The 16,242-nt window shown below is 39.7% G+C and overlaps 2 protein-coding genes across 2 annotated transcripts; one reads left to right on the plus strand and one right to left on the minus strand.

Moving 5' to 3' along the window:
• The first annotated feature begins 720 nt into the window (after positions 1–720).
• Positions 721–3,149, plus strand: LOC109989486 (retinol dehydrogenase 14). The gene is made up of 2 exons (XM_020641264.3): positions 721–1,174; positions 1,990–3,149. Exons 1-2 carry the CDS (start codon positions 932–934, stop codon positions 2,605–2,607), a joined length of 861 nt encoding a protein of 286 aa, XP_020496920.1. The 5' UTR covers positions 721–931; the 3' UTR covers positions 2,608–3,149.
• A 7,777-nt stretch (positions 3,150–10,926) lies between these two features.
• Positions 10,927–15,678, minus strand: zgc:123321 (Protein YIPF5-like). The gene is made up of 6 exons (XM_020641282.3): positions 15,539–15,678; positions 14,733–14,855; positions 13,590–13,732; positions 12,804–12,949; positions 12,548–12,729; positions 10,927–11,423 (listed from the first exon to the last, which is right to left on the minus strand). Exons 2-6 carry the CDS (start codon positions 14,852–14,854, stop codon positions 11,261–11,263), a joined length of 756 nt encoding a protein of 251 aa, XP_020496938.2. The 5' UTR covers position 14,855; positions 15,539–15,678; the 3' UTR covers positions 10,927–11,260.
• Positions 15,679–16,242: the final 564 nt, after the last annotated feature.

Consider the following 16,242-nt stretch of genomic DNA (forward strand, 5'->3'; position numbering starts at 1 on the left):
GTCTCTTTAAAACACTGGTTGGGCTCTGAATTACTACTGTAAATACCATTAAGATGGAGGATCCTCCTGGACCACATTTGATCAAAGACACTTATTTAAGACTTTCTTAAAATTGAAGCCCATGAATGAATTTTCTCAGCTGATAATTGGGAGGGTTTTGTTGACACTGGTTTGGAGTTTCATTAAGTCCACAGCTGATTGTGAGAAATGTATTTTTACAAAGGCAATACACCAGGAGTCAGGTAACAATTTGAAAAGATCCACAAGCGTACTCAGTCCTAACCCATAAGGAACACAATATAACATTTTAACATTCACATGCAAATTTGGTTGTATAAACACGTCACATTTTAGCATGTTAACAACTAAATTGACTTTGGTAACTTGATTTTGACTGTTATCAATGAGGCAACATTAATTTCATACATTCATACATATCTATGCAGATGTTTTAATAGCCTGAATAAGTTTGAAAAACAAACCATTATGCAGTTGCATGGTCATTGTTCTTATTTATTTTGTTAAGCTATTTATGGAGTTTAAATTCAACATTTAAAATCGTTTTAGTTGTGTAATAATTTGACTTCTGTGGTCAAAAACTACTCACAAATTCTTCATCATAATTTTATTTCAGCAGGTGTTTCTACACGTTTCTATAAAATAGACATTTTATGGGAGCATCATTTCCTGATAATTACTTAGACAGCATTTAAAAAGTTAGCAAAATATGAATTTTCCTTTTGAAAACAACCTATGAAAGTTGATTAGTTGAAAAGCCACTTTTACGAGTATCCGGAAGGCAACACGTAACCCTTAAGGATTCTGGGTAATGAAGTATATCTCTGTTGTTGTGTAGTTTTCATTACAAGCTAGCTGTCGATGAAAGGAGCTCTGAACCAGCAGCTCAATAGATGTCTAACTATCAGTCAAAATGATGAACGGAAAGACTGTCATAGTGACCGGTGCTAACAGCGGGATAGGCAAAGCCACAGCAGCCGGCATCCTGAAGCTCCAGGGCCGGGTGATCATGGCCTGCCGGGACCGGAGCAGGGCTGAGGAGGCGGCCCGGGAGATCCGTCAGGAGACCGGAGCAGAGAGTGCACAGCTAGTCGTCAAAGTGCTGGACCTCGCCTCGCTGGCCTCTGTTCACACTTTCTGTCAAGACATAATAAAGGTTTCAAAACTGCTCATTGTTAAAAAGCGAAGTTTACTTCACAGACAATGTAATTATACGTCCCTGCTCAAGAACGTTCTGCTGAACCTCCTTCAAAGATTTGTCGATTTTAATTTTCTGACCTTATTCTGAAGTTTTGTGTTACTATAAAAACTCAGCAGCGTGTTATCTGACCTGAAGGAATACACATGTGTAATTCGGCATACTTTTGTTTACACTAAGATGTTAAATTCAACTTAAAAAGCCTGAAAAAGTATTTTCATCCAGTGAATGTGAGATGAAGCCAATGCTAAGAAATGTTACACCCAAGTTAAATAGGAGCTGCTTTGGGGAATATGACCTTTATCAATGCCGAATCGCAAAGCATTACACAGTCATTAATCAAAGTTAATTAGATATACTTAGAAGCCTATATTGTTATTGATATGTCTATTTAATGGAGTTTGCATAGGTCAAGACCTTTTGCTGGAAAACATACATGTGGCTGGTGGGCTACTGTGTAGTCGGTAAAAGCTATATTTAAACAATTTTTAACAGTATCATACAGTACACAAACATCTTAATCAATACACCATTATACCACAAAATTGTATTTCCTATAATGATTTAAAAAATGGCACTTTAGGTCCAATGTTTAAAAACCTCAAACATCACACAGAATAAAAGTGTGATGTTTGAAAACTTGAGTAGCAGTGCAGACGTGCATGGAATATTTGATCATTTTGTTTTAACACCAACGTAACATCCATGTTTAAATGTGAAGCTGAGGTTCTGTCTGTGCAGATATGTTTCATGATCTCTCCTCTGCTGAACAGGAGGAGCCTCGGCTGGATGTCCTGATCAACAACGCCGGCGTCTACCAGTGTCCTTACACCAAAACAGACGACGGCTTCGAGATGCAGTTTGGGGTCAACCACCTGGGCCACTTCCTGCTCACACACCTGCTGCTGGACCTCCTGAAGCGCTCCGCTCCCAGCCGGGTCGTGGTGGTCTCCTCCAAACTCTACAAGCAGGGACACATTAACTTTGAAGACCTGAGCAGTGAGCAGAGCTACGACAAAGCCTCCGCCTACAGTCGCAGCAAACTGGCCAACCTGCTCTTCACCTGCGAGCTGGCTCGTCGACTGGAGGGCAGCGGCGTCACGGTGAACGCCCTGACGCCGGGCATAGTGCGGACTAATCTGGGGAGGCATGTTCAGGTCCCGGTTTTAGCTAAGCCCCTGTTTAACCTGCTCTCCTGGGGCCTGTTCAAGAGCCCCGAGGAAGGAGCTCAGACCTCAGTGTATCTGGCCTGCAGTCCAGATGTGGACGGTGTGCAGGGCAAGTGCTACGCAGACTGCAAGCCTCAGATTCTGCTGGACAGAGCCACAGACGAGGAAGTGGCGAGCAAACTGTGGGACATCAGTGAGGTGATGGTGGGAATAACCACATGACAAAATCATTCAAGCTTCCAAAGCGGTTGAAATGAAGCCACTTCAACCCAAAAAGAAATACAAAAAGGTTGAGTGCCTTATTCTGCACAGTATTGATTGTTGATTATTATTGCACTTTTATTAGATTTGATTACCCATGATCCTTTGTCCATTGCTTTATTACAGAGGGGATTTGTGTTCAGACCAAAAGCAAACTGGGGCATGTTTAATTATAATCATGATCAGGGCTGGGCGATATGTTGCCTTTTTAAGATACATATCGATATATTTCCAAACAAGATATAGGGCAACACATTATCATTACCACCGATATAGTTCATGTTGCATTAAAATATCATTAAACGTGTCTGTCCCTCTTCACTCCACTCCTCCTCTCTCTCCCTCTCTGAGCCAAACTAAAAAAAAACGAATGAATAAGGAACATTAAGACATATCGATATTGAGTCTCAACATTCAGCTAAACAATATTGAGAGTTGATAGAAGAACTAGTAATTCCAACATAGTAGAAGTCTGAAATTATTGCAATAAATCAGTGAAATGATTTGATGTTGACTGTCAGTGCTTTCCCACTCAGCATGCGTTCGTTTTGTTTCTTGGATGAAGGCCGGAGTATAAAGTCCATGCTCTCTCACCAGGAAACTGTCAGCCATTGGGGAGGCTAATGTATCATAGTTGAGATAAGTTTGTAAGGTTATTCATGAACCTAATTTGAAGATCTACAAGGAAAAAGACTATTTGCTGTAAGATGTATTTTTATTTTATTTGTTTGAACACCTGAGACCTGACTCGGGTTAGACGACTTGTTGCAGCCGCTAAAGCTGCTGAACGCGAGGCGACGATGACACTGATAACGATGCAGCCTAAAGTTACGTCTCAATCTGTTCTCAAGAATATCTGCAGGGATGTACACTCTGCTTCTTGCTCACTCTCTCTCTTTTCTCTTCCTCCATCACCGTCCTCTTCCTCTCAACCTCAGCCGTTCTGTCAAACCGTACAGAGACGGGCTACCTTGCGTCTTTTTTAGAACTGAAGGCTGCTGTGTGAATAAGTGCTGTAAAGATGTACGCACTGCTCACTAGATGACCTCAGCCCGCTGCCTATAGTGCAGTAAACAGGCGATCAGGCCGCGCTGTGGGCACGGGCAGAGACTCCGTTCTCCCTGTTGATGGTTATTAAGCGGTTAAATCGACCTTTGAAAAATACTATTTTAATGTGGAAAAGTAACATATTGTTGCTTTCACTAATTTCACTCTTTGAAGGACTCGTGCTTCCCCGACTCAGAGGTAGGTCTGTTATCTTCCTGTCCTCTTAGCCTCCATAATCGGGTGTTCATAATAGAATAATGCCCAGCGCTTTGCTTCATCTACACACTGCCTCATTTAGAGAGAGGCTCCAGGAGAAGCCGGGGTTTGGAAATCACATTTCTTCAGGGGTTAGTTAGGCTTCAGTCAGCCGTGCTGCTCACCCTGAGAGTGTGCGTTAGCTGGGAATGTTTTCTCTGCTGGTCACCTATAGATACAACATTTCACCTTACGTGAAGTGGCAGTGAGACCCCCGGGGTGCGTAATGATGTTTCCCACAGGTATTCTTCATTAGGACATTTTCTGGATCATTTATAGAGGGCTGGAAAACACAGGCAGCTGCTTTATCAAATGCATCTCACACTAAATGTTCCCGGGACTTTTTAATGGCAGCTCGATTGTATTTGTTTTACAAATAACTCCAATTGGTGCAATTACAGAGTTTAATGTCCTTAATCGGCACCGGTATATTGATAGGTACTGCGTTGCGTGTATGCTAATGCAGATGTGAGGGCCTCACTCGGGCGGCTTCTTGCCTCGAGGTCCAACACATAATGGTTCAATTAAAAGTGCATTAAATCTGTCTTTTCCTCAGCTTCTGTTAGACTCACTGTGCTCAGGCCTCCAGTGTACTCAGCTGACACATTGACTGAAGTACAAAATGTACCGTTTATTTATTTATGTATTGTGTTTTTATCGTTCATTTTTACATCACACCAGAGTTAGCTAATAGCTCATTTGCATCTGTTGTCCCTGGGCAGGTTGACAAAGAATACATAAAAGAAGGTACATTATCTAAAATATGAACATGAATGAATGATTTTTATTTTTATTTATTTATTAGAAAAAATAGTCCACTATCAGATACAAAAAGAAACACTTACCATCTTTATACTGGTCCATTTCACTCAATAAAATTCAAACAATCAATGACCAAAAGAGGAGGACCCCCCCACACACACACACACACACACACACACTCATACTCCTGTAAAATGTCAGAGACAGTGGGGTGAGATATTCTTTGAATTTGGTGATCTCATTAAAAATGTGCACACGTCTTTAGATTGTTTCTCAATAAGGACACCGAGAGTGAAGCTTTAAGAAATGTAAATGCAAAGAGACAAAAATGGAAAAGTAAATTAAAGTGTTGTATTGGATGTGTAAAGATAGCTGTAATAGAAGCTGTTCCCCTCTGACATCACACTCTGGGTGGATAATGTCTCACTGCTTTGTTGTGGGTTTTGCAGTTCTTGTAAAAGAAGGGCGTCAAACAATCTGCATTAATTCAGCATTTTGACCAGCGCCTGCAAAAAGAATATCATCAGGGACATCTGGTGATTTTTGCCGTGAAATAACATTCAGAAAGTCGTTATCAAACTCTTTAGCTCACATTCACAGCGGTCATTGAAATTCAACCACTACAACTACTGCAAACATCTCTACTGTATATAAAGCAGTTTTTGTATCATTTTGCTTCTTCATATGGCCAAAAACTGTTACATGAATGGATTCATGTTTAGGGGTGTCATAACTGCAAAAAGTGACATATGCATGCACACTTATTATGTATTTTATGTATTTTATGAAATATGGAGAGATTCAATGATACAATACCAAAAGGAAGTTAAAGGCGCAAGAGCAGCATTTTATTCTAATCTGATTTTAGCCAATCATTCTAACCCCAGAATTTTATTTAAGGTTTTAGAATCAATCACCACCCCCTCCCCTTCTTATTTTACTGATCCTTCTCAGGATCTATGTGAGAAGTTTTTAACTTATTTTACTAATAAAGTCAAGGACATTAGGCAACAAATCATCCCCCCAGACCGTATTTTAGACACCAGCAGGGAACTTAACAGTTATTTTAGCAGTTTTGAGCCGGTGTCCTTCACCTTTTTATCTGAAATTTTAACCCATATGAAATCAGCTACGTGCAGCCTTGATTTTATTCCCACAACATTTCTCAAAGAGGTTTTTAACACAGTTGGACCCAGTATTTTATCCATTATTAATAGTTCCTTGGCGGAAGGTGTAGTCCCCTCTGCTTTTAAACATGCTGTGGTCCAACCACTTTTAAAGAAACCCAACCTTGATCCCACTGATTTTAACAATTTTAGACCAATCTCAAAACTTCCATTTTTATCAAAAGTTTTAGAAAAGGTGGTTTCAACACAACTTTTATCTTTTATGACTGAAAATAACCTCTTTGAGAAATTCCAATCCGGTTTTAGAGCTTGCCACAGCACAGAGACTGCCCTCCTCAAGGTAACCAATGACCTTCTTTTAGCAACAGATAGAGGGGAGGGCACAATTTTAATTCTTTTAGATCTTAGCGCAGCTTTTGATACTGTTGATCACACAATTTTAACTGATCGTCTCAGACATTGGGTTGGTTTAAAGGATACTGCACTTAGCTGGTTTTACTCTTATCTTTTAGAAAGAACCTTCGCGGTCACCATCGGTAACTACTCCTCCTCTACCTCTAACATTACCTGTGGTGTACCGCAAGGTTCGGTTTTAGGTCCCATTTTATTCTCCATTTATATGCTGCCTCTTGGCCAAATAATTGAACGCCACAATGTCTCCTTTCACTGCTACGCAGACGACACACAGATATACCTTCCTTTGAGACCTGAGGACCCTAGGAGCCTAGCTGCTGTCAGAAACTGCCTAAGCGATATCAACTGCTGGATGGCGCAAAACTTTCTCCAACTGAACAATTCTAAATCTGAAATCAGAGTATTCAACCCGCCAAACACCACTCATATCTCAAAGAGCAGCCTCGGTCCCTTATTCACCAATGTCCAACCCACCGCCAGAAATCTAGGAGTAACATTCGATTGCAATCTCACCTTTGAATCCCATATCAAAACAGTTGTCCGATCAAGCTTCTTCCATCTACGCACCATCTCCAAAATTAAAACAATCCTAACCCAACGAGACCTTGAAAAGATCATCCACGCCCTCATCTTCTCCCGACTTGACTACTGTAACTCCCTCTTTTCCGGAATCACAAATAAGTCACTGTCTCGCCTCCAGCTGGTCCAAAATGCAGCAGCTAGGCTTCTTACTGGTTGTAACAGACGACATCACATCACTCCAATTTTAGCTTCATTACACTGGCTTCCTGTACGTTCTAGAATCGATTTAGAAAAGATTTTACTCATTACTTTTAAAGCACGGACGGGGCTGGCTCCAAGCTATATAACAGAGTTACTGACACCATATGAGCCAGCCCGCAGTCTTAGATCCTCGGGTGGGAGCCTCCTGGTCGTTCCAAAGTCGAGACTTAAAACTAAAGGTGACCGGGCCTTTTCAGTCAGGGCCCCTCGACTTTGGAACGACCTCCCTGAGGAGATAAGACTCGCAGACTCCCTCAATTCTTTTAAATCCCTTCTTAAAACATACTTTTACAGACTTGCTTTTATGTGATGTCGTCTTCTTAATGTCTTCTCTGACTGGTTTTACTATTTTTATCTTCTTCTACTTCTTACTGTCTTTTATTTATGGTCTTATCTCGTATTTATGCTCATATCTTAATCTCCTCTTGTGTTTTAACTTGGTAATTTCTTATCTTACTTACTTTGTCTATTTATGTTTCGTATTTATAGTTAATTTTTATTTTTATTAATATTATAGTTTTGGGTTTTTTGATCCTTTAACCACTTGTTTTTATTTCTTTTACTGCGCTTACCTTCTCATTGCTTTTTATTTGCTTTTATCTCTTAGTTTCTTACATCTTTTTAAATCTTTGGTCCTCTTGGTCTCAGCTCATGTTGTTGGGTTCTTGTGTTCCTGGGTTCTTATGATGGTTGGGTTATATATGTCTGGTTGTGTATCGTGCACTTTGGGTTCTTTTCTGTTGAATTGTTTTTAATTATTTTTGGTATTTTGCATCTGTTATATTCTTACTGTTGTTAATGTTTTTCTGTGTTTGGTTTAGTTTGCTTTGTTCTTGCTGTTTGTCAAAGCACTTTGTAAACCTGTGTTTTTAAAAGGTGCTATATAAATAAAGTTATTATTATTATTATTATTACTTAATTGTGCATATTGTAAGTTTCTAATGAGCAAACAGTGCCTGTGTTTGTATGGTGACATGTTATAATTCTCTGAATCTTTGGAAAGAAATAACCATGCAAAGCCTTCATTGTGATATCCGCCCACAGGCCCAGCTCAAGGGGCCGCTACACTGCCTTTGCTCCCCTGTGACACGAGCAGACTTGGCCTTACATCACAGCTGATGTTAGACAAGATGGTGAAACCACGGCCACAACATCAGCGTATACGGCAACACAATTAGATAGGGTGATGAAAATGTGGTAAGAATGTGTGAGAAGATCGTAGTTTTACATATCAAGATGTCAGGGTTAATAGTTTCATGCTGTAACCTGGAGTTAACCTCAGGTTCAAGCTACACAGCGCTGCAGCAACACACACCTCTGGAGAGGAGATAGAAGGAGCTGCACACAACAATTTATCTAAAAGGAAGAATGTGAAACTTTTTGATCCAGTAGATGTCGCCCTTGAGCATTAGCATGAAACCAAAACAAACTGCTGTTTGGCCACACCTCCTCTATTCTTAAGCCTCTGCTCTCCTCCAGCGACACACCTCCAACCCCTCTCCACTCACACAAAGGAGTTATCAATTAGAACGCACCATAATTAAAGGGATACTTCACCCGTTGAAACATGAATCTGTATTGACATTGGGTCATATATGTAGTAGAAATGTGAAATACAAGTTGGTGCCTTCTTGTCTGAGAAAAGGCAGAAAGTGTCTTTTTGGCTCATGTGGATGAAAGACACCAAATCCCAGAATGCACAGCACCGCAGGCCACTCCCACTAAGGTCCTCTATTTCAGAATCTGAATCAGAAATACTTTATCAATCCCAGAGGGAAATTTGATCATTACAGTTTCTCCAAAATATACACTATAGCAGTAGAAATATAGTAATAAAAACATTTACAGACATATTTACTTCAACACATAAGGCCATTTCCTCAACTGATTCAGAGATTTCTTACAGAATTGATCTTGGAAATTCCTGGCAGAAAACAGACTCTATGTCTGTGTCCATAGGCAAACAGTGAGAGCACCGACACTACCAGTCCGCCCCAGCTCGAGCCGACGTGACATCCAAATAATCAGTGAGTATGTTCTTCTTCTTCTCTAGTCCTTGACTAAAACAGCTTTTATACACAACGACGTCCCGTTCATGTAAACACAGCCAGTGGGGCTCGAGTTTCTCACTCATTGACAGTCATGACTCAGAGACATTTACACAGAATAAACTTGATTTCTGCTGTTTTTATGTGTAAAATGTCAAACATTCTGCCTTTAAATACATCGATACTATGTCAGGTATTTGATGGAAGTTTATGTTAGAGTGTTAGAGATAGAGTTTCTAACAGGTCTTAAAAGACTTGACACTGATGAAACTCTGAAAAGTCAAATATAAACATGGATTAATATGTCTGCATGTTATATGTAGAGATGAACTACAACTGCAACCTGATATGTCTCTATTGTTTGATGTGAATGAGGAAGAAGGCAATATCTACACACAGTGACAGAGAATCCAACAAGATGCCAACAGTGGTGTTGGTCTGCTCAGCAGCTTTGCGTCACGTTTTTGTTTGTGTGATAAGATTAGATGGTAAGATTTCAAACAGTCCTTTAGGTAGTGAAGTTGCTTCTGAGATGATGGCATCAGGGTTTGAATCAGAAAGAAAGATTACAATGTCATCAGCATATCATAGCAATCACAGTTAACACACTCATTGGGAAGGCCGAATACCCAACCTTTTCTTTAGCCCAAGATGTTACCTTAGTGCGACATCACACAGAGGTGATTAAGGAACTTTCTGGTGTTCTTGGATTCACAAGATAACCCTTTGACATTTATGGGTTGAAACTTTAAAATGCAGCTTTTTAAAGGTTTATTTTGGAGCTTTTATGCCTTTATCTTTAGAGATCAGACAGGGGAGACAGTCAGAAAAGGCGGAGAGAGAGAGAGTTGAGAATGACATGCAGGAAAGGAGACACAGGTTGGATTTTGAACCCGGGCCACCCGCTTGGAGGACAATAGCCTCCGTACATGAGGAGGCCCCAAAACTTGTAAATTTTGTTTGTTTCTTTTTTTTCTGACTTAAGCTTGTGTTTTTGAATGTGCAATGTTTGGATTTAGCAACAACGTTCCCAGGCACTTTTTCTCCAAATTGAAAACTGTACGTGCTGGAATTTGGTCTCTTGTTGTTTTGGTGCCACCATCAGTCTCTAACACAGAGCAGAGAAACAGAGCTCAGCGAGATCATGGCTTTGGTATTCAGTCTCTCAGAGGTCGACCCTGTCAGCTCGTGCAGCACCTGAGGGACCGGACCCACCTGACTGATTGGAACGAAACCCTTAGATGTTACCTGTTGTTAATATCACGGTGAGTTGTGTCGACATCCTTGCCTCCCTCCTCCTCCCCTGCCTGCTCCCCTCGCTCTTAAAACAAGTTGTCTGCAGAACATTACTGACTCTGCAGTTGTCAGACTCTGCTCAGACCCCCATACATCATCAAAGCTGTGTGAAAAATACGTTCCTTTTCCTCCTCTGAATGCTCCACAACTCTGTGGACTATCTTCATGTTCACTTACAAGGCTTGTTCTACTTCATCATACTTAATGCTTAGAACAGGACGACAGCAAGAACAGTACATCCTTGTTTCTGCAGCACACAAAGTGACAAACTAATGGGATTGAAGTGACTTAAGTTTACCAAATTAAAACAACTTTATGAGTCTCTACATTGATATCCTCAGTTACACTTAATCATGTTTGACTGCAGAAAAATGTGTCCTTACTCAGCCAATGAGAATAGTTAATAAATATAAGAACGGTGGTGTTTTGGCTCCCTCTACTGCATCTAGAGGGAATGTCTTAATGGCAGCTGTAGTGTCATTTCTTACCGTAAAGGTCTGAATGAAATCAGAGGCAACATTGATTACTCACCAAACAGAAAACAAAATAGATAAAAGATCTTTACCCTCAACTGTTTGAAAGTATTACAGAAATCTTTATTCATAAAAACTCTGCTTGAATATGAAATGATCAAAAAAACAACGATGAAATCAAACCATAAAGTAAGAACTGTGTACAAAAATAAAGATTGTATTTTCTGTTTTCTGTACTAGAAAAATGAAATACAATCATTCATCAAATCTCTAAACCCCCTTTTTCTTTACTGACACTGATAATTGACAGGGATTAAATACATTCATTGCTGTATTTGTGTTGGTAAAATTAGTAGAGATAAATGAAAAGATAGATTCATGAATGACAAAGGTTTTCCTGTAGTGAAAATTAAAATACAGTGAGCAGTGCAAAGAGCCCGTAGAGCAGGGCGCAGGGATACGCCACCAACAGCTGCTGACCCTCCATAGCCAGGGTGGAGCTGAAGATCTTTGAGGCTGAAAAACTACACCAACAAATCCCCAACAAGGCCAGAACTGTTCCCAGGAAACCTCTGTGGAGACAAAACGAGAGCTGTATCAGTAAAAGTCAACCAGAGGGGATCTCTGCAAGAAGTCTAGACTGATACCAGATGGTCCTGAATGTTGTTACTCCAAAATAAATCAGACGCTGATAAGCTTGTTGGCTGATCCTTAAAGGGATAGTTTGGTATTTTTTGAAGTGGGGTTGTATGAGGAGCTTGTCAATAATAAGTATATTAGCCACCAGAGATGATGGACAGCTCACTTCCTCTACTGAGAAAACCACAGAAGCTAGGCTATACATTAGCAGGCGGGTCTATTTGCTCCACGTAATTTCTCTGATTTTAAGAAAAACCAAGCTAAAAAAACAACGTCTGGGTAAATGTATGTTATAGGTTATTGGACAAATTCACAGAGCTTAACATTTCTGCTAGCAAGCACCTTTCGTTTTAGCACTACTTCAGCACACCGAATACGTGTTGTTCTGCTGGCAGCGCACTCAAATCTGGAATTATCGCTGAGTTCATCTTGTTTTTCAAGTCAGAAGTACTATATTGACATTGACCATATTGACATGAGAGGTTGGAGCTGGAGAGCAGTGGGCAGTATTCTACTAAGTGATCAGCTAGCATTAGCTTGAAAAGCAAGAAAACGTTCCTTATTCACAATAACTGGGTTATGCAAATATTATCCCAAAATAAATTGGCATTGAATCATATGTATGAATAGTTACAAATATACTAAAAAAAGGTCTTGTTATGTAAAACAAAGGTACACAAATATGTAGATAAAATTATACATTTTGACATGAAACACCGAAGAACCACAGCTAACCTGTGAGCAATGCTAAAGGTGGTAGAAAGCTAAAGATGAGAACTACAAGATAACTTAAAAGGAGGTAAGCTGGTCCCCTTTTCTTTTTTTTCTTTTTTTTGTTTGGAATTCGTCCACACCTCGTATAATTGAAAATTACCCGACATACAGTGAGCAAGCCAGTATCTATTCTGCTCCTGTTTCAATCAATGCTTTGAGACTTCAATAAAGATAAATATGTAAACATTTTATTTCCAAAAGGACTGATGCCAACTTTTATGCCATTTACGTTTACATTTTGAACATATAAAAACAGAAATAAAAGGTCAAAGAGTGGGCTTACTGTAAAGAGCAGAAGACAGCAAATGCAGAGAGGGCCACCATGGGCAGCAGGCAGTAACCCAGGACACTCGCCACACATCCATAGGACACAGCCAAGGAACTCATGAGACTGAGCAGAATGTACATCCCAGTACAGCCTGTAGCACTGGTCCCATACACATAACCAAAGTGGGCTTTACCTGCCTTCAAATGACAGATAGACACACCTGGGTATATGGTCATTCACTCTGTTTAAACTGATAGTATTAAAGGCTTACCATCATTAAAGTGACCCCGAGTGCAATGCAGAAGAGGATGGGACCTGTCAGATCGGTCTCGTTCATGATGCTGCCATCTGCAGGCTTAAAAGGGTTCAACACTGTCAGCGTCTTCTGCCAGATGTGATCGAAGTTGATGCCGAGTTCTACACCGGGAGAAAAAGGCAATAAAACAAAGGAATCAAGGAATTAAAATGTGATCTTTGGAAAGTGTGTTTGCATGCAGGTGAGTAAAGAACCAGGGTGATCTGGCTTAAAAAAATTTGAAGTTCAAATACAGGCATGTTGCTCTCTGTGATCAACTGGGATTGATGGGAATTACACTTCATAATGGGTTTTTAACAGCAACATTTTTCCCGCCATGGAATGCCATTTTTATTAAGGAGTCAGATGTTTAAATTGAGCTAAGGAGGTTAAAACTGTGTCGCCTAAATATATAAATATATAGACACAAAGGAACCCCAAATTTGTTTTTGTTTACTAACTGGTTTTCTCCATAAACATAAAGGTGGACAAACGCATGTCAACCATCACTGATCGGACATGTGGCTGCAGGAGCTGGGGATCAAACCTCCGAACTTCCAGTTGAGAGACAACCCACTCTACCATTGAACCACAGCACACTGTAAAGCACTCGAGCTAAACTAGCTTTTTTTAAATAATCTGAACCCTTGCGATCATAACATAACTTCTTCACTTGCTGCCAACAAACCTGACCTCTGTATGGACAGAAACTATTTAAATCATCAAGAATGTAGAAATATGAGAAATGAAATCCCGGTTTACCCTCCAGAAGGGGAGGTTCCTCTTCTGGAGAATCTATCCCTGTGTGCACAGCCCCAGACGGCATGGCAGGTTGGTAGAACTGTCCGGGGTACTCCTGCTGCATGGACGGATCCAGAGCATCAGGTGTGAAGGTCTGTGCTCCGCTGAAACAACACAAAGGAAAACATATTCATGTTAAACCTGACGAACACATCTTGTGTTACCTTGTTTAAACCATTAGCTGAACTGTGCATCATGTCAGCTGTCTGCACACATGCATACAGGGCTGTAGGAAAATATGGAAACACTTGACTTGTGTACATAGAAACATGGACGTAGGTCTCAGTGACATCATAAATTACATCATAAATCCTGCAAATTTAGGCATCACACTTAGCCGTGATATAATCTAAATGGATGAGTTATAAAATAAATTCACCCGCCTTTACAGTGTGTGTGAACAAAGAAATTAGCTCTAGAGACCAAAACTGTTTTTTTTTTTTTTTTAAACCAGGCTGCAGACATGTTTATTTCATGAGTAAAAATAGACATTTTAATATGATTGTTTAAGGGACTTCTAGGGTTTACAGAGCCAGTCTCTAGAGGAAACTTGAGGAAATTTAGGGTTTTTTCGTACAAGTTTTTCAAAACATTGGAGGTTGCTGCTTAGTTTTGTGACATTATGTTGTTTATAACTGAATCAGTTTTTTAAAACAGCCTTCAGCTTTTGATTCAAGGTTCACATGCACTTTTGTTTTTTGGTAACATGGGCATACTTAAGTTTCCTTTTTTCAGACAGTACAGACAAAGTATTATGCTTTGCTTTGCTTTGCTGTTGGATGTGAGACTGTGATAAACAGAAACTGTCCTTAATGTACACAAAATTAAACTTATTTTCTTAAGCTTCAAGTAGTTTTTGCATTTTTCTGTTTACAGTATTGCAGTAAATGTAATCAGAATGTGTCATATTGAAAGATTCTTGCAGGTGGTGCATCCTTATGTCATTATGGATTGACACAAGAGCCAACTAAGCTATCTTCAGGGTGTTTCTGTAACAGAGTATTCTATTTAACTGACTTTAGATGTTTACATGACTTTATATGACGTTTAAATGAAACATGAGAGGAATAATAAAGGACATTGGTAGTCAATGTGAGTACTCACTTGTCGTAATAAGCGGGGCTTGTAGAATTGTAGTCATCGTAGTAAGCCACAGTTTGACCCTGGTCATCGATGTAATACCTCGTCTGGTAGAAATCCTGCTCAAACTGCTGGATGTCCCCCATGCTAGTCAGACAAAAAACACAGTCAATAAAAAATAACATTCATACAACACAACTGTTAAGCAGAAACAGAACGTGTGTCACTCTGTCAGTGTGGAGAGAAAAACAGAGGCCTGAGCAAACACCTCTGAGTTAATCTGCTTACTGACTCACTAAATGTTACATATTTGAGTCAGTGCTATGTTCCTGTGACCCACTTCTACATGTTTTACCTCAAGTCCAACAGACTGGAAATTAGAAAACAATCGGTCAATAGGTAATTGCTTGTTACCAAAGGAAACAGAGAAAACCAAATGTATGGATGTATGTCCGCTCAGGGCTTCCGTACCATCATCTTTCATGATCTATTTAAATATAGTTCTTAATCTTCTCATTAAAGAAGTGTTCATGTTCGTTTAGCTTCACCAGCTTTATCACATCAGGTTGTTGGACCTTTTCCTCAGCTGACATGGAGAGTCCCAGCAGGAGAAACAGCAGTGTATGACCTTAATGAGTTTATATCAATGTTATCAGTCCAGATTTAGTTATACATATTGTTTCTTTGGTCACAAATGAAAATTTTAGCAGTGAAAAGGGTCTATTGATGTTTCAGTCCCCCATACCCCAGTTTGATATCCACGGATTAACAATAAAATGAGTTGAAGTATTAATATCCTTAAATACAAATCCCCTGCTCAGTAAACTCACCTGTTAAGGTGTAAAGCACACAGGCGGACAGTAGAAAGCTGTCTCCCTCTTCACAGAGTTGTGTGGTGTTTTCAGGGCAGAGGAAGAGTGAAGCCCAGTCTGTTAGGATCTTCTATTAATAACTCGTTATATTTAGACCTCCTCTCAGGGATATGACAACTGCCCACTATGAAAGTAGAACTGCAGTATTAGCCTGCTGTCTGTACCTTATGTTTCTCTTTAATAAACAATGAGGCTGGAGTGAGTGACTTTGAATTCCAGATTCCACTCTGGTGCATGAGTTTACACAATCTTTGCTTATAAAGAAATATAATTGATACGAAGTTGCTTTAATGGATTTATAAAGTTAGTCGACTAAGTCTAGGCAAAACTGTAATTTCCAACAATATATTCGGAGCTATTTTGATTTGATAAGATGTCTATTCAAGCCTAGGCCTCTATGTGTTACTTCACAACGGTAAGAAGTAGATGGGCCAGATATGACTATTAACAACCTATTGACATATAAACCACTGATAATAACAGAGGTACATTTAACTCTATAAACTGAAATATAACACATATGTTTAGTAGCGCTTCGTTTAGTTTTCACATTACGCTTTAAAATGAATGAAAAAGCCGCCGTTGAAGTTTAAAATCTCCGAGGACCATTTGAATGCAGCAACACATTCTTACGAATGCTGTGTTTAGAAGCATCGGAAAAA

Source organism: Labrus bergylta, chromosome 18 (assembly GCF_963930695.1).
Source record: "Labrus bergylta chromosome 18, fLabBer1.1, whole genome shotgun sequence".
Taxonomy (NCBI): Eukaryota; Metazoa; Chordata; class Actinopteri; order Labriformes; family Labridae; genus Labrus; species Labrus bergylta.